General features: G+C 40.0%; 2 protein-coding genes across 2 annotated transcripts in view; both read right to left on the reverse strand.

The window, feature by feature from the left end:
* Nucleotides 1–10,377, reverse strand: part of LOC105725999 (zinc finger protein 701) — an 83,733-nt gene extending 73,356 nt beyond the window's left edge. Inside the window, exons 1-3 of the mRNA XM_064367339.1 lie at nt 10,256–10,377; nt 9,618–9,829; nt 4,256–4,335 (exon numbers count right to left, since the gene is read on the reverse strand). Coding sequence (XP_064223409.1) covers nt 4,256–4,335; nt 9,618–9,829; nt 10,256–10,377 — 414 coding nt within the window. The remainder of the gene's footprint in view (nt 1–4,255; nt 4,336–9,617; nt 9,830–10,255) is intronic.
* Nucleotides 10,378–18,408: 8,031 nt separating this feature from the next.
* PEG3 (paternally expressed 3) overlaps nt 18,409–26,020 on the reverse strand; it is a 30,091-nt gene continuing 22,479 nt past the window's right edge. Inside the window, exon 9 of the mRNA XM_012465348.2 lies at nt 18,409–25,949. Coding sequence (XP_012320771.2) covers nt 21,967–25,949 — 3,983 coding nt within the window. The 3' untranslated portion in view covers nt 18,409–21,966. The remainder of the gene's footprint in view (nt 25,950–26,020) is intronic.

Raw genomic sequence — 26,020 nt, forward strand, 5'->3', positions numbered from 1 at the left:
AATTAAGAAGTGTGACAGTACCAAGTATTATATAAAACATGGATCCACTGGAGATGCTAAGGGAAATGTAAATTGGAAAAACAGTTTTGACCTAGAAATTCTTTATTTAATTTTTAAAATTTTTTGTGGGCACATTGTACTTGTATATACTTAGGGGTTCATGAGATGCTTTCATACAGGCAGGTAATGTGGAATAAGCACATCGTGGGGAATGGGGTGTTCATCCCTTCAGGCATTTACCCTTTGAGTTACAAATAATCCAATTACACTCTTTAAGTTGTTTTAAAATGTACAATTAAGTTATTATTTACTATAGACTCCCTATCGTGTTATCAACAGCAGGTCTTACTCATTCTATTTTTTTTTTTTGTACCCATTAACCATCTCCACCTCCCCTCAACCCTCTACTACCCTTCCCAGCCTCTGGTAACCATCCTTCTACTCTCCACGGGACCTGGAAATTCTATTCCTAGGCATATTTGCTCATGTTTATAATATGTGTATTATAAACATGGATGAGCAGGTTTATAATAGCATTGTTTGTAACATCCAAAATCTGGAAATAATCCAAACATTCATTAACAGTAGAAGAGATGAATATAGCATAGTCATACAATGGAATAGTATTCTAGCAATAGAAATCAATTAACTACAGTTATATACAACAATCTTGGTAACCCAAGTTGAATTTAAAAGGCAGATACCATATACCCAAAGGAAAATAAGCCATCCTACCAAAAAGACACATGCACTCATATATTCATCACAGCACTGTTCACAGTAACAAAGATATGGAATCAACTCAAATGTCCATTTATAGTGGATTGGATAAAGAAAATGAGGCACGTATACACCATTGAATATTATGCAGCCAAAAAAAGAGCAAAACCATGTCCTCTGCAGCAACGCAGATGCAACCAGAAACCATTATCCTAAGTGGACTAATGCAGAAATAGAAAACCAAATACCACGTGTTCTCACTTACGAGTGGGAGCTAAACACTGTGTATACACGGTCATTAAAAAGGGAACAACAGACACTAGGGAATACAAGAGAAGGCAGGGAGAGAGTGGAGGGAGGGTTGGAAAAAGCCACCTATGGGTACTGTGCTTACTACCTGAGAGACAGACTCATTCACGCTCCAAACCTTAGCACTGTGCATTACACCTCTGTAACAAACCTACATATGGATGCCCTGATTCTAAAATAAAAGTTAAAAAATAAAACGCAGACTGACATCTTCAAATCCAACATTATCCTAAGGCAATAGGATACTTACCTTCCTTAGCAAATTTAATGTCTACCAACTAGAAAATTGTTACATGTATGAGAAAATGCATAGGATCTCCACACTCAAATATGTGAATCCAATAGACAGTCTTTATAAACAGGTAATTACAAAAATTAAAAATTAAAACTTGCTAGCCATTTTGCTCAAAATGTTACAGCAGTTAATGAACTTATCTGTTGTTTCTAGTTGTACTTTGGCAATGAAAAAAATGATTCAAAACCAAAGGTACATTGTTAGGCTGGGGTTTTAACCTGGCAATCATGGCTTCTTAAGGCTGAGCTTTGTAGTGCATGTGCACCTTTCTGGAAGAGAAAAATTCCAAGTTTCTCAAAGAAGTCTGACTCAAAATATTTAGAATAGAGAGCAATCTCAGTTTTTCGTAACCATTTTTTTCTTGTGCTTTATTTTACTTAACTAATACAGTTAATATGCTACAATGTCTTGAACATAATGGATGATCAATATTATTAGATAAAAAAGGCCAGGCGCAGTGGCTCATGCCTGTAATCCCAGCACTTTGGGAGGCTGAGGCGGGTGGATCACGAGGTCAAGAGATCGAAACCATCCTGAGCAACATGGTGAAATCCCCATCTCTACTAAAAAATACAAAAATTAGCTGGGTGTGGTGGCGCACACCTGTAGTCCCAGCTACTCAGGAGGATGAGTCAGGAGAACTGCTTGAACCCAGCAGACGGAGGTTGCAGTGAGCCCAGATCATGTCACTGCACTCCAGCCTGGCGCCTGGCAACAGAACGAGACGCTGTCTAAAAAAAAAAAAAAAAAAAGATTGCTAAAAGAGAAATGTTACCTGATTCATTTTAAGAAAATTGAATTTAGTTGTAGAAAAGGTATTTATTTCAAGTAAGAAACACTGTATGGTCAGTCATAATTTCCCAGTCACAGTGCATATTTAAACTATGGTGGTCATGTGGTAGTCACAGCATTTTTAAGACTGCTCTCTTACTGTTCCCAAATGTTTTCCTACTGTAAACTCTCCATTGACCCTCCTACTTTTATTTTTCCATCTCATCCTTTCTTATTAGAGAAAATCATGGGAACAAACCTATACTGGAATAAAGAGTCTTGAGTTCTGCTATTAGCTAGTTGTGAGATATGGGCTAATTAATCAATTCTCATTGTCTCATCTTTAAAATAAAGAGATCCACTACATTATCCTAAAGTTATTTACACTCCAAAATTTTATTATAAAACACATAAAATCTTTTGATACTACAAAAAGAAAAAGGCAGATATCAGAAGATTACATAATACTATGATACCCATTTTATTAATATACATCTTTTGTGTTTTAACTGAAACTATCTAAAACTTGTTATGCAAATCAACCAACAATGGATTAAATTAGGGCTCATATACTGGCTGCCCAGCACCTTCAGATGTGTTTATTTGACTCATGTGGTCCTTTTATCCTTTTTTAAAAATTTATATTTGGTGGTGGCTCACGCCTGTAATCCCAGCACTTTGGGAGGCCAAGGCGGGTGGATCATGAGGTCAAGAGATCGAGACCATCCTGGTCAACATGGTGAAACCCCGTCTCTACTAAAAATACAAAAAATTAGCTGGGCATGGTGGCACGTGCCTGTAATCCCAGCTACTCGGGAGGCTGAGGCAGGAGAATTGCCTGAACCCAGGAGGCGGAGGTTGCGGTGAGCCGAGATCGCACCATTGCACTCCAGCCTGGGTAACAGGAGCGAAACTCCGTCTCAAAAAAAAAAAAAAATAATAATAATAATAATAATTTATATTTGGTACCATAACCAAAAAATTAGGAAATGTCATTATTAACTGGTTTTGTGGATTCTGATTAAAAAAATTATAAAAGTTCCGTACTGTTTGTTATTGTTTTGCTTGTTTGTTTTTTGAGATAGAATCTTACTCTGTAGCCCAGGCTGGAGTGCACTGATGTGATCTTGGCTCACTGCAACTTTTGCCTCCCAGGCTCAAGTGATTCTCCCACCCCAGCCTCCTGAGTAGCTGTGATTACAGGCATGTGCCACCACGCCCAGCTAATTTTTGTGTTTTTAGTAGAGATGGGTTTCACCATGTTAGCCAGGCTGGTCTGGAACTCCTGTCCTCAGGTGATCCTCCCACCTTGGCCTCTCAAAAGTCTGGGATTACAGGTGTGAGCCACCATGCCTTGCTTCAAATTCTTAATAGACAAACATAAAGTATAATCAACATTTAAAATTTTTGAATTTCAGATAAACAGCAAATAGTTTTTTTTGCATAAGTATGTCTTAAATATTAAACATTGCATATTTATGCAAAAAATTGTTGTTTCAACTTAATACTTATGCTAAAACTTTATTCATACTGACATGAAAAATTTATTTGTGGTTTATCTAAAATTCAAATTTAATTGGGCGTTGTGTATACTTGCTAAATCTGACCAGCCTAAGCTGGAGTAACAGTACTACCTTAGGCAGCAGTAACTAAGTGGTTAGGATTGTGGACCCAAAAGCCAGACTGCCTGGGTTCACATCTTAGCTGTATTATTTAACAGCTCTGTGACCTTCAGCATATTACTCAGACTTTCTGCCTCCACTCCCTCATCTTTAAAAAGGGGTACAATAATAATGCAAACCACATAAGGGTTTTTTGAATAAAATGGAACACTAAAAAAAAAAAATAAGCAATTAAGTCAAAAGACATGAAAGGAGGAAAAATATTAAATATACAGTATGTGGGATGGTGCTAAGTACAACAGAGAAAAGTAAAGCATGGAAGGAGGATAAAAAATCAGAGGGATTTTTCTTGGAGAAATAAGAAAAAGAAAAGAATCAGAAGGAAACAGAGTAGCCAGAAAAAAAGGCTCAGCAAAGTGATAGTTCTATAAAAACTTAAAGGAAATGAGGAAGTGGTTTAATTAAATAAGGAAGTCCACAAATCAGGAAAGTAAGATCCCCATATTTGATAATCATGTCAGAAGAAAGCCTGACTCACCTGGGACCCCGCAGATGGTGGATTGTCTAACATCTCTGTGTTGCTCTTTTCTGCAGGGACAGAGTCCTTAGCAAGGAAACCTAGAAGGGAGAGAGGAATAACCATGGAATTAAGTCCTGTCTGGCAGTGCTGGCAGACACAGTGGCCTGCCACCCTCATGCCACCCGGCCCTGTCATGGGAAGGAATGGCAGTTCTAAAGTTCCTATGGTGAGAAAGACAGAAATCATTTCTGAACTCAATATAACAAGTTCCAAAAGCGAGCTCCGGTTATTGCCCAGCCCCAAATGCTTCAATGGCTCCCACAGCCTTCAAAATACAGTAAAAGCTCCCTCTATATCAGTCATTTTGGGCCTCACTGTCCAATCAAGAGCACCACAGAACCTCTGCTTCTCAACTGTAAAGCAGAAATAATGACAATACCTATACAGTATTCCCCACTTATCTGAAGTTTTGCTTTCTGCAGTTTCAGTTACCCAGGGTCAACTGGGGATCAAAATTATTAAATGGAAAATTCCAGAAATAAACAATTTATATGTTATAAATTGTGTGCCATTCTGGTGATGAAATCTCACACTTTCTCACTCTGTCCCATTTGGGACATGTATCATTCCTTTGTCCGGTGTATCCACTCTGTGTACACTAGCTACCTGTTAGTCACTTATTAGCTGTCTTGGTCATCAGATCAACTGTCATGGTATTGCAGTGCCTGTGTTCCTGTAACCCTCATTTTACTTAATAATGCCTCCAAAGCACAAGAATAGTGACACTGATGTACTGTTATAATTGTTCTATTCTATAACTAGTTGTTGTTAATATCTTACTGTGCCTAATTGATAAATTAAACTTCATCACAGGTATGTATGTAGAGGAAAAGACATAGTATACACAGGGTTTGATACCATCCACACTTTCGAGCATCTACGAGGGGTATTAGAATGTATGCCCTTCAGATAAGGGGAGTATACTATACCTCTGAGGGCTCTTGTGAGGATTAAACATTACATACATAAGGCACACAGTAGTATTTTTTGGTAAATGGCAGCTCTTATGATTAAGCCTTTCCTACATATTTTTCACTCATTGGTTACTCATTAATCCAACCACCACCTTCCCTCCAGGAGCCTTAGGTTTGATGGCCTTCCTTGCCTATATATTCTCTTTTCTGGGTGTACCCTTCATTAATCCGTTGTTTCTTTCTGGTACCCTAGGGAACTGTCTTTCCTTCTCACTGAACTCTAGCTTCATCAATAACTCAGTGCCTCTGGCCAAGTTTTTAGCCCCTGGACAACACCCACTATATCCATATGAGGCACTCACTGTAACACCGTGATTAAGAGTACAGATGCTGGAGCCGGCAGCCTAAGTCTGAATCCTGACGGCCAATTATTAATATAAATTGTGGAACCATGGTCAAGTTACTCAACCTCTTTATGCCTCTGTCTCCTGGTCTACAAAATGAAGGTAATACCTATTTCACAGAGCTATTAATAGAGGAAAATGAATTAATACGTAAGAACACCTATGGTAATACATTAAAACATTCTAAGTGCTCAAGTGTTCATTATTAGCATTTTAAAAATTCTTTTAAGGAATGTGGGAGCACAGAATGGGATTAATCATAATCCCTAGTTCATGATGTGCTATCTTAATTGAGCCATGCATAGCCTTCATGGTTATTTTAAATCCATTTGTTTATATTTTTAAGTATAATTAAGGCCTGTGAATTTACTATCCAACCCAAAACGAGAACATTCCCAATAACTTACATTTGCCTGTGTGCTTCTTTCATGTCCATACTCCAGCCTTCCCTCTAGAGATAACTATGGTCTGAGGTCTTCTGTTTATATTCATTGTTCCCTTGTTATATATATGCCCCAAACAATACTTCATTTTTAGTTAGTACTATTTTCTTCAAAGGACTATAAGGACCCAGTGGCTTTCTTCTCTCATTCTTGAAATGTTTCCTTAACTCTAATCTAATAACTTGAGTTTCTAAGATACCAGTCAAATTTTGGCAGAAGTTGAACTTCCAGGCATTATATCTTCCACATTTTATGCCCCCTTGCACAAAATTTAGCTAATCATTCTTGTTCTTGAATAGAAAGACTAAATAATGGAAAGACAAATTTTTCCAAATTTACACTTAATATATTAATGCCACAAGCAATCCCAGGAGATTTTGTTTTTGTATTGTGTGTGGTGTTTTGTGTTGAAACTAAGGTTTGCTCTGGATAAGAAATGTGAGGGGAAGGTAAACAAAGTTGGTACGCTCAGAGAAATAGTAAATGTTAAAAGCAAAAGCCAAACTCACACAGCCATAAAAAACAATGAAATCATGTCCTCTGCAGCAACATGGGTACAGCTGGAAGCCATCATCCTAAGCAAATTAACATAGAAAAAGAAAACCAAATACTACATGTTTCCACTTGTAAGTGGGAGCTAAACATTGGGTTTAAACTACATGGACTAAACTACATGGACACTAAGATGAGAACAATAAACACAGAGAATTCCAAAAGAGGGTAATGAGGAAGGAGGGCAAAGGTTGAAAAACTGCCTATCCAGTACTATGTCCACTACCTAGGTGACAGAATCACTAGAAGCTGGAACTTCAGCATCACCCAATATACTCATGTAATAAACCTGCAAATGCACCCCCACACCTAACATAAAAATTAAAAAAAACCCAAACCCCAAATTTCTTTCATCTAACATGAGATTAGGCAGATCAGACTGAATGTATAAAATTCATTGTTTCATTCATTCACTCAGCAAATTTGTATTCAGCTCCTATTACATGCCAGGCATACAGCAGATACTCAATAAACAGAAGCAGCCAGTTGCTTCCTCCTCCTCACCTTCCTTCTCATATGCCTGAATAAGTTTGCCACCATGGTTCCTGCCTCCTTGCTGTTCTTGGGCTGTTTTGGCCTGCCCCATGTCTGAATCTCCTCTGGCAGGGTGCTCAGAAACTGTGCCAGCACTATCACGTGCTCCTTGGTGTGGCTCTCTGGCTGCACCCATTGCCAACAGAGCTCCTGGATTTGGTTCACAGCTTGATGAGGCCCATTCACTGACAGGTACTGAAAATTCCCAAACTTTTGATGAGAAACTTTCAGTGTCTCTGTTTCTAGTTTATCCTCTTGACCATGCACATGAAAGATGTAGGGATTCCTTAAGATATCTGAAACCCCTGTCACATGTGGCATCTCTACACCTTGGTCCTTTGCAGGAAAGAGCTACTCTTAAAGGCAGGCTGCTCTAGAACACAATGCTGTGGAAGATGGTGGGCAGACTTGTATTAGGTAAAAAGATACAAAGACCTCAGGACCTGCAGAAATTACATAGAGAGACAACTAGCCTGAACAGTTATGACTGGACAGTGGACTGAAGGTGATCTGAACAAGTATTACACAAAAGATGACAGCTAAATAGCCAATCAACATAAAACAAGGTTAAACTTCATTAGTTATCAGAGATATAGGAATTAAAACCACAACAGGATATAACTATATACCCTCCAAAATGTTCAAAATGAAAACGTCAGATAATACCAAGTGTTGACAAGGAGACAGAGCCACAGTAGGATGATATATTTGTATACTGGAATGCTAAACAGAAAATATGAATGTACATTGCTGTTGAATTAAAGAAACCAGGCTCAAAAAAAGGTCCATATTATATGATTCCATTTATATAAAGGTCAAAAATAGGCAAAACCTAAAGTGTTAGAGGTCAGAATAGTGGTTGCTGTTTGGGGGAAGGGTGGTAATGACTGGAACCAGGCATGAGGGCTTCTGGAAAGCTAGGAATGTTCTATTTCTTAATCTGGAAACTCATGATGTGGACAGTATATTCACTTTCTGAAAACTGAGCTACACATTTGTGGTGTGTGCCCTTTTCTGTATGTATATTTTGCTAAACATGTTTTAGCTGTATTATAGTTGTAGGAAAACACCTAGGTCATAATGTCAAGTGGAAAAATACCTGTACATAACAATATATGCTTAACCATACAAAGCACAGAAAAGGTGGTAAATCAAAACAGTGGACCAGCAGTTTACCTATGAGCAGTAAGATTATAAGTGACTTTTGTAGGTGATTTTGTACTTTCTCCCTCAAAACTATTTTCTAGCTTCAAAATGTTCTACAACAAACCTTCATTTCTTCTGAAATCAGAGAAATAAAACATACTTTTCTTCCATAAAGGCTACACTCACTCTAAAGACCATGAACAAAGATGCCACTTGGGGGAAACATTTTTTTTCTTTTCTTCTCTTCACTAAAACTTATACCTTTTATTTCTATAATTTAACAGTTTTTCTATTTGAAAGTATTTATTTTTGTTTTCCATTATTATAAATCATAATGCAACGAACATCACTGAAATGAAGTATTTGTTCCCATCTCTGATATTTCCCTTCTAGGATATATTCCACAAAGTAAAATTACCTAGACAAAAGGCATAAACTTTTTTAAAAAAAGTTATTGACACAATCTGCCAAATTTTCATTTTAAAGGCTTCTACCAACTTCTTCCAAACTCAATATATAAGATTACAAGTCTCACTCAGTCCACCTTAAAAGCCAACAGACCAGCTTCATGGGCTTGTAATCAGGGCAGTCACAAAGGTCTCATTCTCACAAAGCCCACAGGCCTAGTTGAATGCTTTACTGTCACTCTCTTGAAAGTTTTCACAGTTTTTGGGACAAGGAGCCCCGCTTTTTCATTTTGCGCTAAGCCCTGCAAATTATGTCACCGGTTCTGCCAATCAAGAACATTATCATCCCTCAAAATCGGCTGTTAATTAGACAGATTTAAAAATATATTGGTTTATTCTTTAATTTCACATTTCTTTTGATTAATAATACGACTTCCTTTTTGTTTCCTATTTACAAGCCAATTACAGATTGTTCTTGTCCTTTGTGTTTCTTTCCACTGAGGTATTTCTTTTTTCTTTTTTTTTTTTTTTTTTTGAGGCAGAGTCTTCCTCAGTCGCCCAGGCTGGAGCGCAGTGGCGGGATCCTGGTCCACTGCACCCCCTGCCTCCTGGGCTCAAGTGATTCTCAGGCCTCAGCCTCCGGCCTTGGGGTGGGCTCCAGGCCCACCAACTGCACAGGGCCGTCCTGGGTCCCTCCCTGCAGGGGCAGCGATTTTCGGGTAGTCAGACGCAGCCCTCGCCTCTGGGGTGGCTTTTCCACCACAAGCACCCAACAGGGCCCAACACGGAGTACCCCTCACGAAGCCCCGCGCTGGATGTCTCTCGCGCCCTCACGACCACCGTGACCCGGTCCCGCCCAGGCCCCTGGCTGGGCTGCGCGCACACCGGCCACTCTCCTGCCCTGGGCCCCGCAGACTCACCTCGCATGCCTGACGCCCCGGCCTGACTGAACGTCTCCACACTCGGACCGAGTGCAAAATCCGCAGCGCATGCGCCGTGGCTTGCTTGCGCGTGCGCTCCGCGATGCGCGGGCTGAGGAAGTGTAGCCGCTCCTGGGCGAGTGCGCTGTGAGACACGAGGACGGGGCTGGGACGGCGAGGAGACGTAGGAGGGCGCACCTGTGACCTTCCTCCTTAAAACGAATGCCTTATTTAAGTTTTGGAGAGTTAATATACTACTTAGAATTTGGGGATAAGTGGCAAAAATAAAAAAATCATAAACTAGATAATTTCAAAAATTTGAAAATAAGGGGTAGTCAGTCAAAATCCTTCCTCACACCACGTGTGCACCATCCATCAAAAGTTTACCCCAAAAACAGGTAACCACTGTAGCTTATCTAAACTGTCCTACTAAAGTTTCTTCATACCTGTAGAAAGTGTATATGTATATGTATATGTGTGTAAGGCCTCCCTCAGTATTCCTGGGGGATTGGTTTCAGGACCCCAGGATATCAAATTTTGTGGACGCTGAAGACTCATGTAAAATGGCACAGTATCTGCATATAACCTATGCACATGCTTATGCATACTTTCAGTCATCTCTAGATTACTTACATTACCCAGTGCAGTACCTACACATCACTTCATTCTTGTGGATTCGACAGTACTCAGCACACATGGCAAATCTAAGTTGTGGTTTTTGGAACTTGGTGGAATTCTCTTCCAAATTTTTCTTTTTCATTTTTTAACTTTGTTAGAGATGATGTCTCACTCTGTCACCTAGGCTGGAGTGACACAACAGTGGCGCCCCTGAAGTTGGATGCCACTGCTGCAGGTTGGCCCCACTCATGCCCCAACCTCTAACTGGAGGCTGATCCCTGCTGCACAAAGAATGGGTCCTCTAGGCCCAAGAATGACCGAGCAAAGCTTCCCCTCTGGCTGCTCACCCATTGGCAAGTGAGGCGGGCTAGCTCAGTGAGTCCCCTAAAGGACCCCCGGGTAGTGCGGAGGGTGGGGTGGGAAGGCTGACCATATGCCCAGGATGAGCAGGACAAAGAGCAGGCAAATGAAAGTGCTGCCAGAAAAGGGTCTTGATCCAGACCTCAAGAGGGTTCCTGGATCTTGCACAGAAAGGAATTCAAGGCAAGTCACAGAGCATGGTTAAAGAAGCAAATTTATTAGAAGCTATTCCATTACAGAGTAGGGCATTGTCAGAAAGCAAGCAGAGGAACACACCATCTTTGTTTTAAGTTTTTAGGGTCTTGTCTACGTAAAGACTAAACTAAGCTGTGACTACGTGAGGGTGAGCTGAAAGGCATGACAAAATTTATTATTCTATTGATTTAAAGAGGCTGGGAATGGTGGCTCACCAGGCATGGTGGCTCACGCCTGTAATCCCAGCACTTTGGGAGGCTGAGGCAGGCAGATAACCTGTGGTCAGGAGTTTGAGACCAGCCTAATTAACATGGTGAAACCCCATCTCTACTAAAAATATTTAAAACAAACAAACAAAAATGAGCTGGGTGTGGTGGCACGTGCTTGTAGTCCCAGCTACTCAGAAGGCTGAGGCACGAGAATGGCTTGAACCTGGGAGGACGTTGCAGTGAGCTGAGATCGTGCCACTGCCCTTAAGCCTGGGCAACAGAGTGATACTCTGTCTCAAATAATAATAATGATAATTAATAATAACAACTAAGCTGTGACTCTGTGAGGGTGAGCTAAAAGCATGACAAAATTTATTATCATATTGATTTAAAGAAAACTGTCCTTAGAAAGGTGAGAGAGGAATTGAAGGGTTGACAGTGTAGACTACAGAACCAGGAAATGACCTACCAGCAAGTCTTTTATGTGTGTGTGTTCTCTATTTCTCTGTTTATTCCTCTTAGTGTTTGTTCTCTTATGCCTGTGAAAATCTCCTACACGCCAATTTTCGTGAACTGAAGGAACTTGAAATTCTCCCTTCTTGAAAATGCCTTTCTTCTTCTCCTCCTCCTTCTCCCCCTCCTCCTCTTCCTCCTCCCTGAGGCCCTAAAGGCAAGGAGGCCTTGGCTGCTCTACTAAAAGGAGGACGATTCAGAGGCTTTGAGGTTAAGGGACCACTTTTTGGGGATTGGAAGAAATCTCCATTATGACGTTAAGGTACCTATGGGAGACTACCTGAGACAGGGTGCCAGGGAGGCCCACCTGGCCTCAATAAGACACCAGAGATGCCTGAATGCAATGGTCAATACTGGTTTTGTGCACAGTAAGGAAAATTTAGAGCTCAGATGGTTAACCTGCTACTACAGAGTTAAGTAGAGTCTTCTAAAGCTCTATATCTTCCTCTATTTTCTTCTCTGCTGGCTTTAAATATGCTGGTGCTGAAATAACACTTATTATTTATGGTCTAACTGAAATGGCAACGCTGGAAACTTGTTTGAAACCGAAGAAAAAATGAAAAAAAAAAAAAGTTTTTACAATCAAAACTGCCATGAAAACTGCTTTACCCAAAATTTTGGTCCACAGCTTTCATTGAATTACCTATCAGGGCAAACAGAGTTTAGCCATGTGAACAGGTTCCAATTTTGTTAGAAATAATTTACATCCAGCTATCTTTATACAATGGTAAGTTTGTATTGCTATCTCACGGCTAAAATTCTGAGGTAAAAGCTTTTGGATCTTTGTGTGTGTGTGTGTGTGTGTGTGCATGTGACAAAAACACACAATGGGGAAAGGAGTCCCTATTTAATAAATGGTGTTGGGAGAACTGGTTAGCCAAATGCAGAAAATTGAAACTGGAGCCCCTCCTTACACCATATACAAAAATCAACTCAAGATGGATTAAAGACTTAAATGTAAAAACCCAAACTATAAAAACCCTAGAAGAAAATTTAGACAATACCATTCAAGACATAGGAAGAGGCAAAGATTTCATGACAAAGATGCCAAAACCACTAGCAACAAAAGCAAAAATTGACAAATGGGATCTAACTAAACTAAAGAGCTTCTGCACAGCAAAAGAAACTATCATCAGAGTGAACAGACAACCTACAGCATGGGAGAAAATTTTTGCAATACATCCATCTGACAAAAGTCTCATATCCAGCATATACAAGGTGCTTAAACAAATTTATAAGAAAAATAAAACCATTAAAACATGGGCAAAGGACATGGACAGACACTTCTCAAAAGAAGACATTTATGTGGCCAAGAAACATATTTTTAAAAAGCTCGACACCACTGCTCATTAGAGAAATGCAAATGAAAATCACAATGGGATGCCATCTCACACCAGTCAGAATAGCTGTTAATAAAAAGTCAAAAAACAATAGATGATAGCAAGGTTGTGGAGAAAAATGAACGATTTTATACTGTTGGTGGGAGTGTAAATTAGTTCTACCATTGTGGAAGACAGTGTGGTGATTCCTCAAAGGCCCAGAGGCAATCTCATTACTGGGTATATACCCAGAGGAATATAAATCATTCTATTATAAAGATACATGTGCATGTTCATTTGAAAATGTCTTTTCCAGGGACCTGGATGGAACTGGAAGCCATTATCCTCAGCAAACTAATGCAGGAACAGACAAGCAAATACCACATGTTCTCACTTATAAGTGGGAGCTGAATGATGAGAACACATGGACACATGGTGGGGAAAAATACATACTAGGGCCTGTTGCAGGGTGTGGAGTGGAAGGGAGAGCATCAAGAATAGCTAATGGATGCTGGGCTTAATACCTAGGGATGGGATAATCTGTGCAGCAAACCACATGGCACATGCTTACCTATGTAACAAACCTACACAACCTACACATGTACCCCTGACCTTAAAAGTAGAAAATTTAAAAAACCCTACACATGTACCTACCACATGATCTGGTGATTTCATTTTTAAGTATTTACCCAAAATCTGGAAAAAGCCCAGGTGTCAATCAATAGAAGAATAAATAACCAAAGTATGGTAGATTGATATGATAGAATATGATTCAGCAAAAAAGGAACAAACTGTCTATACATGCAACAAAATGGATGAATATAGAAAAACATGCTAAGTGAAAGAAGAATTACATAAAGAATGCATACTGTGTCATTCTATTCATGCTAATTCTACAACAAGCCAAACTAATGTATGGTGAAAATAACTTAATGGTTGCCTCTACGGAGAGAGAGTTGGAGACTTATTGATGAGGAGCATATGGGAATTTGGGGCTTGATAATGTTGTTTTGTATATTTGTTAATAGAGATTTGAGTTACTTAGGTGTACATATTTTCCAAAACTCATTGAATAATCTTTAATAATTGTATGTTTTGATGTATGTAAATTTGACCTCACAGTAAAAAAGAAAGAATCCTTAAAAAAATGAAAGAACTAGGTACAAATAAATGGGAAAAATGCTTGTAGACAACCTTTTCATGTAATTAAAATGTTGTAATTATTTTGAATTGAATAATAAATGCTCATTAGACGTTGGGTCATTTCCAATTAAAAAGGAATTATATGAAAAAAACAAGTTTCTAAAAATTATAGAATGGTTTCAGCTATAAAATGCTAACATCTGATAAACAGTTCAACATTTATTGCTTCCTGAGTTTTCACTAAAATTTAAGAATTATAATAATATAATTATGTGATTTGTATTCTTATTGAGAAAACAATAATTTTACATAGTTTAGAGGTTATTTAAAATGGTAGAAAGGAAACAGTAAGAGAAAGAGAGAGAGAGATAAAAGATTTTTAGATATAAATGTGTATTTTTGGTAAGAAAAGAAAATAATTTCATTTAAGAAAGCAATTTCATATGAAGTTTTGTCCTAAAATAAAATAACCGGTTATTTTAAAAGAGGTATTATATAACAAATCAAAGGGTCTAAGCATGTTATAGATGATCTGTGTAAGTCATGATAAAGTCTGTGGAAGAAAATTTGTCAAAGAAATTTTGTATATGATTAAGTTGGCTATAATTAATAAATTATTCATGTCTTTCTGAGATTGGTTGCCTACATTAAAACAAAGTTTCTTTATGATATTAATTTACTATTAATGAAATTATTAAAAGCTTTGATTTTTAATTCTATAATCTTTGACCTACAGCTCCCTTATCCTCAGTGGCCTCTGCAGGCAACACACTCCCTTTCTATCAATCACCTTCAGACTCCTCTCAGGGACTCAGCCCAGCCAGTACCCAGAGTGGGGCATTTACCAGCCTTACTCTATGATGACCCTTCCAGCAATTTCCCAGTGGGGTAAGAGAAATGGTTGTTGTACATTTTCCCTTCACAACTTCAGAGGTTTGTAACTGAAAGTCTCATTCTAAAGGACTAAGGGAAGATCCTGAAGGGTTTAAAAACCTCATTCAGAATATTTTCAGACCCATGACCTCAATTGGGCAGATGTCCAGTCCCTTTTAATATTCTCTTCAGTGAAACAGAAAAATACCTCTGTTCTCAAAAAGGCTAGGGAGGAAGTGGACCAAGCCCAGAGAGAAGAGACAATCTTATTTTAGCTCTCAGAGCACAGCAGACGTTAGACATAAGCTCCAAAAAGTAAAATTAGAACTCAATGCTCCCATCTCAAGACTAGTAGACCTGGTCTGGTCAGTAAGGTGTCTAACAACTGGGATAGGGAGAAGGAACAGAAAGAAGGCAGAGAGGACAAATGGCAAGCCCACTGAGGACAGAGAGGACAAATGGTTGCCCTTGAGTACCAGCCAGGTAACTCATAGGATACCTATCCATACAGTACCACAGCTCCAGTGAGTGATCTTTGGTCCCCTAACTAACAGAAAGGATCCAAAAGACCTAAGGGACTAGGACGAAACCAACGCGCCCTCTGTAAGGGGGAGGATCACTGGATCCTCCATATCTTAAGGGAGGGGGAAGGGGACAGGTCCCTCCCAGGTGCCTCACAGAGGCAGATGGTCCAAATAGAAAAAAGATTAACAGGGCCTGTTAACAGGGGGCTCACCTATTTGAGTGGTCATTATTTAAGGCTTCAATTTATTTAGATAGTTGTTTCATGTAATGAAGAGCCCCCAATTAATAGATGCTTAAATATGACAGATGTTTATTTCTCATGTAAAAGCCTGGATAGGTAGTCAAGAATCATCAAACATAAACTCTTAACTCATTACTCTAACATCTTCAACACATGGCTTCCATCTTTTGATCCAAGATGGTTGCTCCAGTTCCTACCACCACATCTACATTCCAGCTTGTAGGGAAGGGGCAGGAGAGAGTAGAAGGCTGGTTGTGACCTGGAAATGACACATACCTTCACTGTGCTTATCTCATGGGCCAGATGTTAAGTCACATGCCTACATCTAGCTGCAAGGAAGGCTCAGAAAAATTTACTTATTCTAAATAGCCACATAACCAGCCAACATTTAGGAAGAACAGGAGAATGTATATTGGGAGATAATTAGTTGCTTTTGCAACTGCCTTCCTCCCCGTACATACTGCTGTGGTCTGAATGTCTGTGTCCCCACAAAACACTTATGTTGATGTTCAAACCTCAGCCCAATAGTATTAAGAGGTGGGGCCTTTAGGAGCTGATTAGTTCATGATGGCTAAGCCAGAAACTGGATCTTATTGGAATAATATTGTGTAGCTTAAAATAGTGAGTAAAGAGTTAACAATCAGTCCTTCTAGTAGGACAGAAATCAGGGAAGACTCATCAATCTCAATAGGGGGAAATAATAGGCGTCTCTTCTCAGTGTGCCTGTAAGAATGACTCAGCTTTGAACATCTTCAATCCATGTATTGCTCTGCTGGAGATTGAAATTCTTGGGTGAGGAAGTCTGACTGGTCTACCCCAAACCATGTAATTATCCCTTTGCTGGGATGAGGGAGGGACAGAGATGGTGACTGGAAGGAACAGGGGCAGGATAGTTCACCAAACCCATGCAGTGTGCTGTTATTAAAAGGATGTTGAGCACACAGAAGAGCTATCCTGGAGAATTCACCCTTTGGCTTTGTGAAAGAAACCATGCAATTATCCTGCGGAATCTTCTTGAACTACTTTGCTTGAGAGTATTCTCCCCAGACTTTTTCCATACTCCTCCTTGCCACTACATATGGCATATAAGTGGTACAAGGCATGCAGTAAGTTGGCAGACATTCATGAGAGGCTGGTGGGAAGGAAAAGAAAAATCTAAGCCCAGAATGAATTTCTACTCCATGAGATTACAAGATTTCCCTCTCTCTGGTTAAAAGGGCTTGGTACAATCAATCTGCCACCAGCTGTCTGCCTGGTATGGAGATATAGCACCAGTCCTGGCTTCTTTCTCACTTGTGCCTTTCTAGGGAAGGAGTGACTTAAATTCCTTGAGCTGGCTAGCCCAGATAGCATATGTTAATTGCTCTTTACCCTGCAATGTTCTGATCCCTAACAAATAGTGTTTAGATGCAACAGCCACCAATCCTTGAGAGGTTTGTCAAAAAATGGATTAACCATGTAAAAAAAACCCAAGTGCAGGCAGTTCAGCCAGACTCCACAAGGCACTAGGGTAGGTGAGGCACCAGGAACCAGGATTCCCTCTGGCTTTATGGTTTATTTCCTTCTAGGACTGTGTTCAAAAGTATACCCAGCCCCAACCCATATGACCACCTAGGTAGCTCTCAGTCTCTTTTGAATCTGACTGGACACAGGGACAGGGAACCTATGGGCACCAATCAAGTGACAGATACCAGGGAGAGGTCAAGTCTAACAGAATAAGCATAGCAGTAGGGGAACTTAGTTACCCCTTCAACTGGGTGTGGGGTGGAGGAAGGAATTGCCCGAGTATAAGGATTGGTCAAGCAACCCCTAATGACACTCACTTCATTCCCTTCCTTTACAAACTTTTGTAACACATTATTTAGGAAATGCATCCTTAAAAAGTCCCAAGCCTCCCACCCTGACCTATGCTGATGCCCCTTGTCACAGAATGACCATGGAAGCTGTGACCAAAACAGTCAGATGGTACAAGAGATAAAGTTCTAAGAACATGAAAGAATGCAGCACTCTGTCAAATCCTACTTAGAATTAACGACAAGTATACCTTTGTATCTTAAGAGCAAAATTCAATCATTTGACATGAAGGATATTAAAAGGGCATGAAGTACATGACCGTCTCCTCTGACTTAAAGAACGGGGGAGACAGCAGCCACAAATTAGGTATGGTGCTACTCACTATGGTCACCAATGGGGTTAGCAAGTTGGTTAAAAAGCTCTGATCATTATGGAATCACAGGCATGTTTAAAAATTACTATCAGGGATGATGACCTGCTGAATTGCATGGGATGTTTCTGGTGGGAAGTCAGGTTAAAGTCTGGTTAATGAACTTGGGGGAAAAACAGTACAGAGGTAACCCCCTCAGGATAATTAATTTTTAACCTCAGGCAAGTCAGAAATAAATACCTGAGATTCTATAACATAGTATTAACACTTTTATGTTAAGTGTTCATTATTGTCTGTAATTTTTTTTTTAAATGTTTGAGACAATCTCACATTTCCAATTAAAAACACCCACTCAAGTAACTAAGATATACTTGTGGTTATTATCAAGTTTAAAAAAATTGTTGGAAAGTATGTTTTAGTTTTATAAGGGCAGTTACAAATGTGAAATCAAAGAGTATTTAAAAATCCCTTACAAGTAATTGTTGGAATAGATAATACTTTAAAATAGAGTAAGATTTGCAAACCAAACTTTTCAGGCTTAAGGAGGGGCTCAGTTTTTGGAGTAGTATCTCTAAGAAAAGAACATATTTAACAACTCCAAACACAAAACAGACAAAAGAAGAGACTGAGAAACATTTATTTTTAACTTTATTTTTATTGTTGACACTATTACAGATAGATAGAATGATCACAACCATATTAACAAACCAAAAACCTGTGCACAGAAACAAGATGAAGTAAGATGTTAACCATGGTTTTTGGATGGTGAAAACATGGGTGAGTTTCTCTTCTACATTTCTGTAACTTCAAATTTTCTATAATGAACACATATTTCATATATAATGAAAATACATGTAATAAAGGTGGACTACCAAAACACTAGAATGATGAAGATCTTTTAAGGAAACCGAGACAAAATAACCATAATCCCACAACAACCACACAACTATTTCTTGTTTTCCATCTTTCTTCCCATCTTTGACACTTATGCATACTTATCATTAACAACCTAATAATCACAGACTAGTGTACAGATCAAGATGTTAACAGTAATTGTTGTTGGGTATTGGGAATATGAGTGAATTTTCCTTTCTTTACTGAATTTCCAGTTTTCTGTATGTATTATATTTATAATGGAAAAGTACACACATAAAATTTATTACCAAAACACCAAAGATTATTTAAGGAATTTGAGACAAAATATTTAACCAAATTCCCACAATGACAACACTGTATTAGTTACTTTCCACATCTTTTCATTTTAGACTTTATGCACACATATTTAAAACTGTTATAATCACAAGCTTGTGCACTGAAACAAGATGAAGGAAATAGATCAAGATGTTAGCAGTAGTTGTTGGATGTTGAGAATATGGGTAATTTTTTTTTTTATAATTTACTGCATTTTCTAATTTTTCCTCTGGGTGTGTATTATGCACGCAATAGAGACATACATAATACACTGTTACAAGGACATTATTACAAGGAACATTTGAAAAAATTAAGATAAAAGTATTTAACCATAATTCCACAAAAGTAACATAACAGCTATTTTGAATATATATTTCAACACAGTTATAATCATAAACCTGTGCACAGAAACAAGAATAAACAAGATAGAGAAGAGTATATATGTCTTTGGATGGTGGGAATATGAATTTTTTTCCTCCACTTTTCTGTATTTTCCAAGTGTGTGATAATGAGTTCAAATTATGTTCACAATGGAAATGTGATTATAAACTTTTTAGTAACACTACCATAAGAACATTCAAGAAATTTAAGAAAATAATGCTCAACTATAAGCCTACAACAACAACACCACAACAGCTTTTGACTATAAGCATACATTTTTAAAGTTATAACTGTAGTATAAATATACTTTCGTGTCCTGCTTTCTCCACTTAATATTCCGTAAATCTATTTCCATGTTGCTACCTAACTCATGATTATCATTTTTAAACAGCTGCATAAGTGTCCATAGATAGGTTTACACAATCATTCTCTTGTTGTTTACCATCTGTCACTATCTTCTCACTAACTTAAGGTTGGAACAGACACCCTGACTCCTGGCAAGTTGCTTTCTGAAAAGGGTCTATGAATTAACACTGCCAACGATGTTAACATCAAGTAATGAACCCATAAAGTTCACCCCGACATCAACACTGATTCCTGTTTCAAAAGTCCTCTTCCTATGTAGTACACCTCACTGCCCCTCAGCTTTCCTGATGTCCATTCCAACCTCAGGTCTTCCTATGCAGCCAGCCCTCACTTACACCATGCCATCAAAGGCTCCTTCTTTTCCAAACTGCTCAGGACACCCCACTCAATTCATTCTAGGCAACCTGGCCTTCCACAATTTTTGCCTCTGGTGTTTTCTTTTGTCTGTCGCCTCTCCCCTCCTAGGTCTGGTGATATGTTAGGACTCCCTTCTTTGGCTTACTCATTTCTGCTCCTTGCTCTCAGCTCTACAATCTTCCTAAACTTTGGCACTCTGCATCTTTTACATACTCCCCCAAGCCCTAATCCTGCAGATCTAGAAGAGTAAGATTCAGACACATTTCCCCCACTGGGTATTTTAATTTTGCTTGTTCAAATGATATACACTTATCTTTTGCAAATCTTTTTTTTTTTTAGTTTTTTTAAATTTTAATTTTTTTTTCCAGCCAACTCAAGGCCAAAAAAATCTCTTAATATAGTTATTATGCAAGGGGAGGGGAAGCAAAGGAGCACAGGTAGTCCACAGAATAGGACACAGGAAACCTCAAGCTGTGAGGTCAATTTGTAATTAAAGGGAATGCTAAGATCAGACGAACACGACACTCAGAAATACTCCAGGAAAGCTGAAAAAGAATGAACAGATGGTAACAAAACAAATTAAGGCTGCTGGGGAACCTGAGTCCATGTTAAGCTTGGGTTGACTGTAAAGAAAGCATTTTTTAAAAAATGCAAGTTAGACATGGAGTTAGAGGGTCAGATAAATAAAGAAGAGAATTAAGTTAGCGATAGAAAGATCTAAGGATACTAGCTCCTGGGCACCTAGGGTGCACACTGACTTGTGGCAGCATATGCTGATGCTGCACAGGGGACCCAAGCCATGTTGCTACTTGTCACTTAAGGCAGGAAGCGCACAAAGAAAGTGATGAAAGGTCGTTAGCCTGCATCATTATTTACAGCATGAGAGCCTCTCCTATGGTTCTCAACCTTCATTAGGCACTACTGTGATCTAGTGATGGTTGTAACCCATTCTTTAAAGGCAAAGATGTAAGATTTACAGGGAAAAGCTTCGGGTTTTATCAATTCACTATCATCAAACACATACTGAATTGATTTAAAAAAAAAACAAACAGAAAACAAACTTGTAATATTTTTGCATGAGAACCACTGATACATACATACAACGTGGCAACCAATCAATTTGGGTCATAAAAAGGCCAATCTACATATTGTAAAGCCTTACACAGTATTAGGTTCCAAAGTGTTGGTGCAGACGAAATGGCTGCAGAAAGAAGCTCAAAGTACTTCTGTTTTCAAACAGCAAAGAGTAAAAGACATGTTATCTGTCATGCCTACACCTTCACAAGACTATTTAAGGGTAAGGAACAAAACAATTACTCAAAAAGATACTGACAGGGTTCAAATAATGCACAATAAGTCTTTCTCAGGATCTAAGACACTTACAAATATATTCAAATTTGTTGCTCTCTTCCTCCTCCCAAAAAAAAAAAAAAAAAAATTCAGAGTACCAGGTAAGGTACCTCTGCACAGTAAACTGTAACTGTATATCATATTAAATCCAAATATATGTGATCACTGTTCTGCCATAATTTGCTATTTTATATACACCTCAGGAAACACTGTATATCAGTTATGCAAGTGTCATTTACAGTTCACTGGGGCAGTCTTTGTAGTCTAGAATACTCATAGGGTTTTCTCAATCTGATTACTTGGAAGGTAATATGTGTGCTGTGGCTCTCCCACATGTAGACACTGATGTCTGAAGGGGAAAGCTTAAGACTGTGAAATCTCTACATTTAGTCTCTTTTTAATCTGAGTTCAGTGATGTTAAGTCAGGTGTGTACATGCTAAGGTTAAGTCTCCTACTGACATTATCATGGATTGGTTTGAATTCTCTGTGGTTTGGTAAGGGTCAAGTCCTAGGTGAAGGTTTTCTAACCTTTACCCAATGCTGTCAGCCGGTGTGGGTATTCTGGTGTCTGGCGAGGGAAAGGCGGTCACTGAAGAGCTGCCCACAGATATCACATTTGAAGTACTTCTCATCGGCTTGATCGGCACCACCTGTGCTGGTGCTGGCATGTTCAATGTAGCCTGAGCACTCTCCAAAGGCATTTGCAGGCTCAAATATGATCATGCTGGCATGGGTTTTCAGATGCTCACCGAATGCTGCGCTAGAAGTAAAGGTTTCTGTGCATTCATGGCAGTCATAGTATGGTTCTTCCACCTGAATCTCTTGATCTTCACCTTCTTCTGGGTCTTCGATTCCTGCACCATCAGGCTCGTCGGCATCTCCCTCTGGCTCTTCAGCTTTTCCCTCTGGCTCTTCAGCTCTTTCTTCTGGGTCTTCAATCCCTGCACCATCTGGCTCGTCGGCATCCCCATTTGGCTGCTCAGCCTCTCCGTTCGGCTGCTCAGCCTCTCCATTGGGCTCTGCAGCCTCTCCATCTGGCCCTTCAGCCTCTCCATTAGGCTCGGCAGCCTCCACCTCTGGCTCAGCAGCCTCCACCTCTGGCTCGGCAGCCTCCACCTCTGGTTCGGCAGCCTCTACATTTGACCCCTGAATCCTCAGAACTTCTTGTGGAACATGGACATTGGCTTCAACTTCCTGGGCTGCTGCTCCAACTGCTTCATCATCATCATCATCATCATCATCATCATCATCATCTTCTTCTTCTTCCAGATGAAGCTTCTTATGTTTAGTGAGGACTGTGCTATGAATAAAGGACTTACCACAATCCTTGCATTCATAGAATGGCATAGCTCCTTTGAGGGGCTCAGTAAGAAATGAGGTGTGAGTATAGGAGGACCCATACTCATAAGGTTCATTCTTATGAACAGTAACATGATCTGCAAGTTCTGCTGCATTGACAAAAGATTCTCCACAGACTGCGCATTCAAAGAGTCTCTCTTCAGTCTGACTTCTCTGAAACTCAGTGAGGGCTAAGCCTGGAATGATAGCTTCCTCAGCCATCTGGCTCTGCTCCAGTAAATCATCTTCCCTATGAAGTCTCATATGCTCATTAAGGGCAGAGCTATGAATGAAGCCTTGTCCACACAACAGGCATCGAATGGCTGACCCAGCAAGAGCAGGATTCCTCTCTGCAGCACGATTCCTCCGTGGCTTCACAGGCAAGAGGGCAATAAAACCGTCATCACACCCCTTCAAGGAATACAACTGGTCTTGTTCATGGATTCTTTGATGCTCGAAAAGGAATGAGCTATGAATAAAAGATTCCCCACACTTTGGACATTCATATAGCTGCTCTCCAGTGTAATTTCTCTGATACTCGCTGATGGAATGGGTGTGACTTACAGAATGTGTGTACTCCCGACTGTCAACCAGGCACTTCCTCCTGTGGACTTTCTGATGGTCTGTGAGGTCTGTGAGATCCACAAAGCCCAGGCCACAGTCCTCACATTCATAGATTGTGTCATCAGGGTCATCCTTCTGAGGCTCTTCCATGTCTGAGCCTTGAATGACAGGGTCTTCAATTATCTCCTGACCGTGAGTCTCCTCGCCATGGGTCTCCTCACCTTGGGTCTTCTCACCATTAGACTTCTCACCATGGGACTTCTTGCCATGGGTCTCCTCCCCATGGGTCTTCTTGCCTTGAGACTTCTTGCCATGAGACTTCTCTTGGTCATAGATCTTCTGATGTGTGTTGAGGTCTTTTCTGGTAGCAAAGGATTGGCTGAACTCCTTACGTTTGTTCCGTGCTTGTTCTTTAGCATATTGCTCTTGGGCATAACTCGTTTGAGGGTCAGTAGGTGCCAAGCTGCGAATGACAGACCATTCATAGTTTCTGCTTCCAGAGGGCTTCTCTCTATCATGAATCTTCTGGTGCTCAGTGAGGTCAGACCTATGAGCAAAGCACTCTCCGCACTCTTGACATTCATAGAGCATCCCTCGAGGGCGAAGTGTTTGTTGTTTACCAAAAGGTAGAGAGTGAATTACAGAGGTCTCATTGCTCCTATGCTCAATATATTTCTTTTTAGCACGAGCCTTCTGATATTCACGGACATTTGAGCTGGGAACAGAGAATTCACCATCCTTCTTAAATTCACCAGATCCCTTTCCAGGAACACTTTTCTGAGGTTTGGCATGGGATACACTCTGTATGACTGAGTCTTCATAGTTGTGATTCTTACTGCCCCCTTCACAAGGGTTCTCTCTGGCAGGAATCTTTGGTCGCTTACCATTCAGGTCTGAGATATAAATGGAGGATTCTCCATTCTCATTAGATTCCACCAATTCATTTCCATTGTGACTTTTTGGAGGTTTGGAAGCCACTAAGCTATGGATAACAGACCTACTGTATTCCCTTCCTTCAGAGGTATTCCCTCCAGCACGAACTCTCTGATGGTTGATAGCATCAAAGCTCTGAATGGTAGACTCTGCCATTACTTTTGGTTTACTGGGCCCTGCTACACTGTGACTTTTTTGAGCTTCCACAGAGTCTAAGCTATGAATAACAGATCTCTCATATGATTTCCCCTCATAGACATTTTCCTTAGTGGGAATCTTCTGGTTTTCATAGGGGTTAGAGCTGATGGTGAACGGCTTCTCGTCCTCATCACTTTCAGGAGGTCTTGTTATAGTATGACTCTTCTGAGATTCAGTGAAGGGCATATTATGAATGACAGATTTCTCGTACCCTCTGCCTTCAAAGATGTTCTTTCGAGAATGAATTTTCTGATGCTCACTGAGCTCTGAGCTTTGCATGAAGGCATCCCGGCCATCTGTGAAGTCATAGAGCTTCTCCTTATTATAAGTTTTCTGACGCCTTTTAAGGGACTGACCAGGAATAAAGGTTTCCTCACACACTTTACCCTTATTTTCAAATGGGTTCCCTCTAGTATGGATTTTCTGATGTTCTTTCAGAGATGAGCTGTGAAGAAAAGTCTCCCCACACACCTTACATTCGTACATTTTCTCTTTACCACACATTTTCTGAAATTCATTAAGGGTTGAGCTGGGCATAAAGGCTTCCCCGCGCTCGCGTTCACGTTCACGTTCATGGTCATTATCTTTGTCATCCCCAAAGTGGATTTTCTGGTGCTCAATAAGGGCAGAACTATGAAGGAATGTTTCCTTACACACCCTGCACTCATAGAATTTGTCTTTGCCATATATTTTCTGAAGCTCACTAAAGGTTGGGCTAGGCATGAAGGCTTCCTCATACTCCTGATCCTTACATTCCACAAGATACTCTCTAGCATGAATTTTTCGATGTTCAGCCAAGGCAGCACTCTTATTGAAGGTCTCCCCACAGTCCTTACATTCAAAACGTTTCCCTCCAATCTGACTTTTCTGAACTTCACTGACAGCCACACTGTGAATAAAGGACTCACCATACTCATAGAGGTTCTCTCTAGTATGCATGATCTGGTGCTCAACAAATCCTGAGATGACACTGAACGACCTCCCACACTCATCACATACATATGGCATTGCCCCAAAATCAATTGGCTGTGACTCGGTGAAGGATGGGGAGCTGAGGCTGCTCAAGCTGCTCATGCTCATGGCTTTTCTCATCTCACTACCACATTCAAAGGGCTTTTTCCTGGGACAGGCTTTTTGATCATGAGTTGAGCCCTTCCCATCTGTGTCAAAATGATAGCGCCTCTTTCTTTCAAGAATTCTCTTTCTGGAAACAAGGGTTGAATTGAACCTAAAGCCTCCCCTAAATGAATTCCCTTCATAAACCCTCTCCTGGATCACTGACTCCCTCTTGTTCAATGAAAGGTCCTTCCACTTATCATCTGACATTCTGGGGAATCTCTGTGACTGGTTGCTTGACTCCCTTGCTCTTCTTGATTTGGAACTGCGTGACACATCCTTGATGAATTTTTCCATTATCACCCCGTGGGAAGATTCATCTTCACAAATCCCCCGCCGATGGGTTGATTTTTTGGCTTCAGGCATAGTTTTCAGACCTGGAAAGAAACCCCAAATGTAAATACTCCCTAGTCCCCATAAGAATGACAGTGGGACTTGAATGGGCGCA

The sequence above is a fragment of the Aotus nancymaae genome, unplaced genomic scaffold (assembly GCF_030222135.1).
Source record: "Aotus nancymaae isolate 86718 unplaced genomic scaffold, 86718_ANA_hifiasm-v0.15.2.pri h1tg000069l, whole genome shotgun sequence".
Classification (NCBI taxonomy): domain Eukaryota; kingdom Metazoa; phylum Chordata; class Mammalia; order Primates; family Aotidae; genus Aotus; species Aotus nancymaae.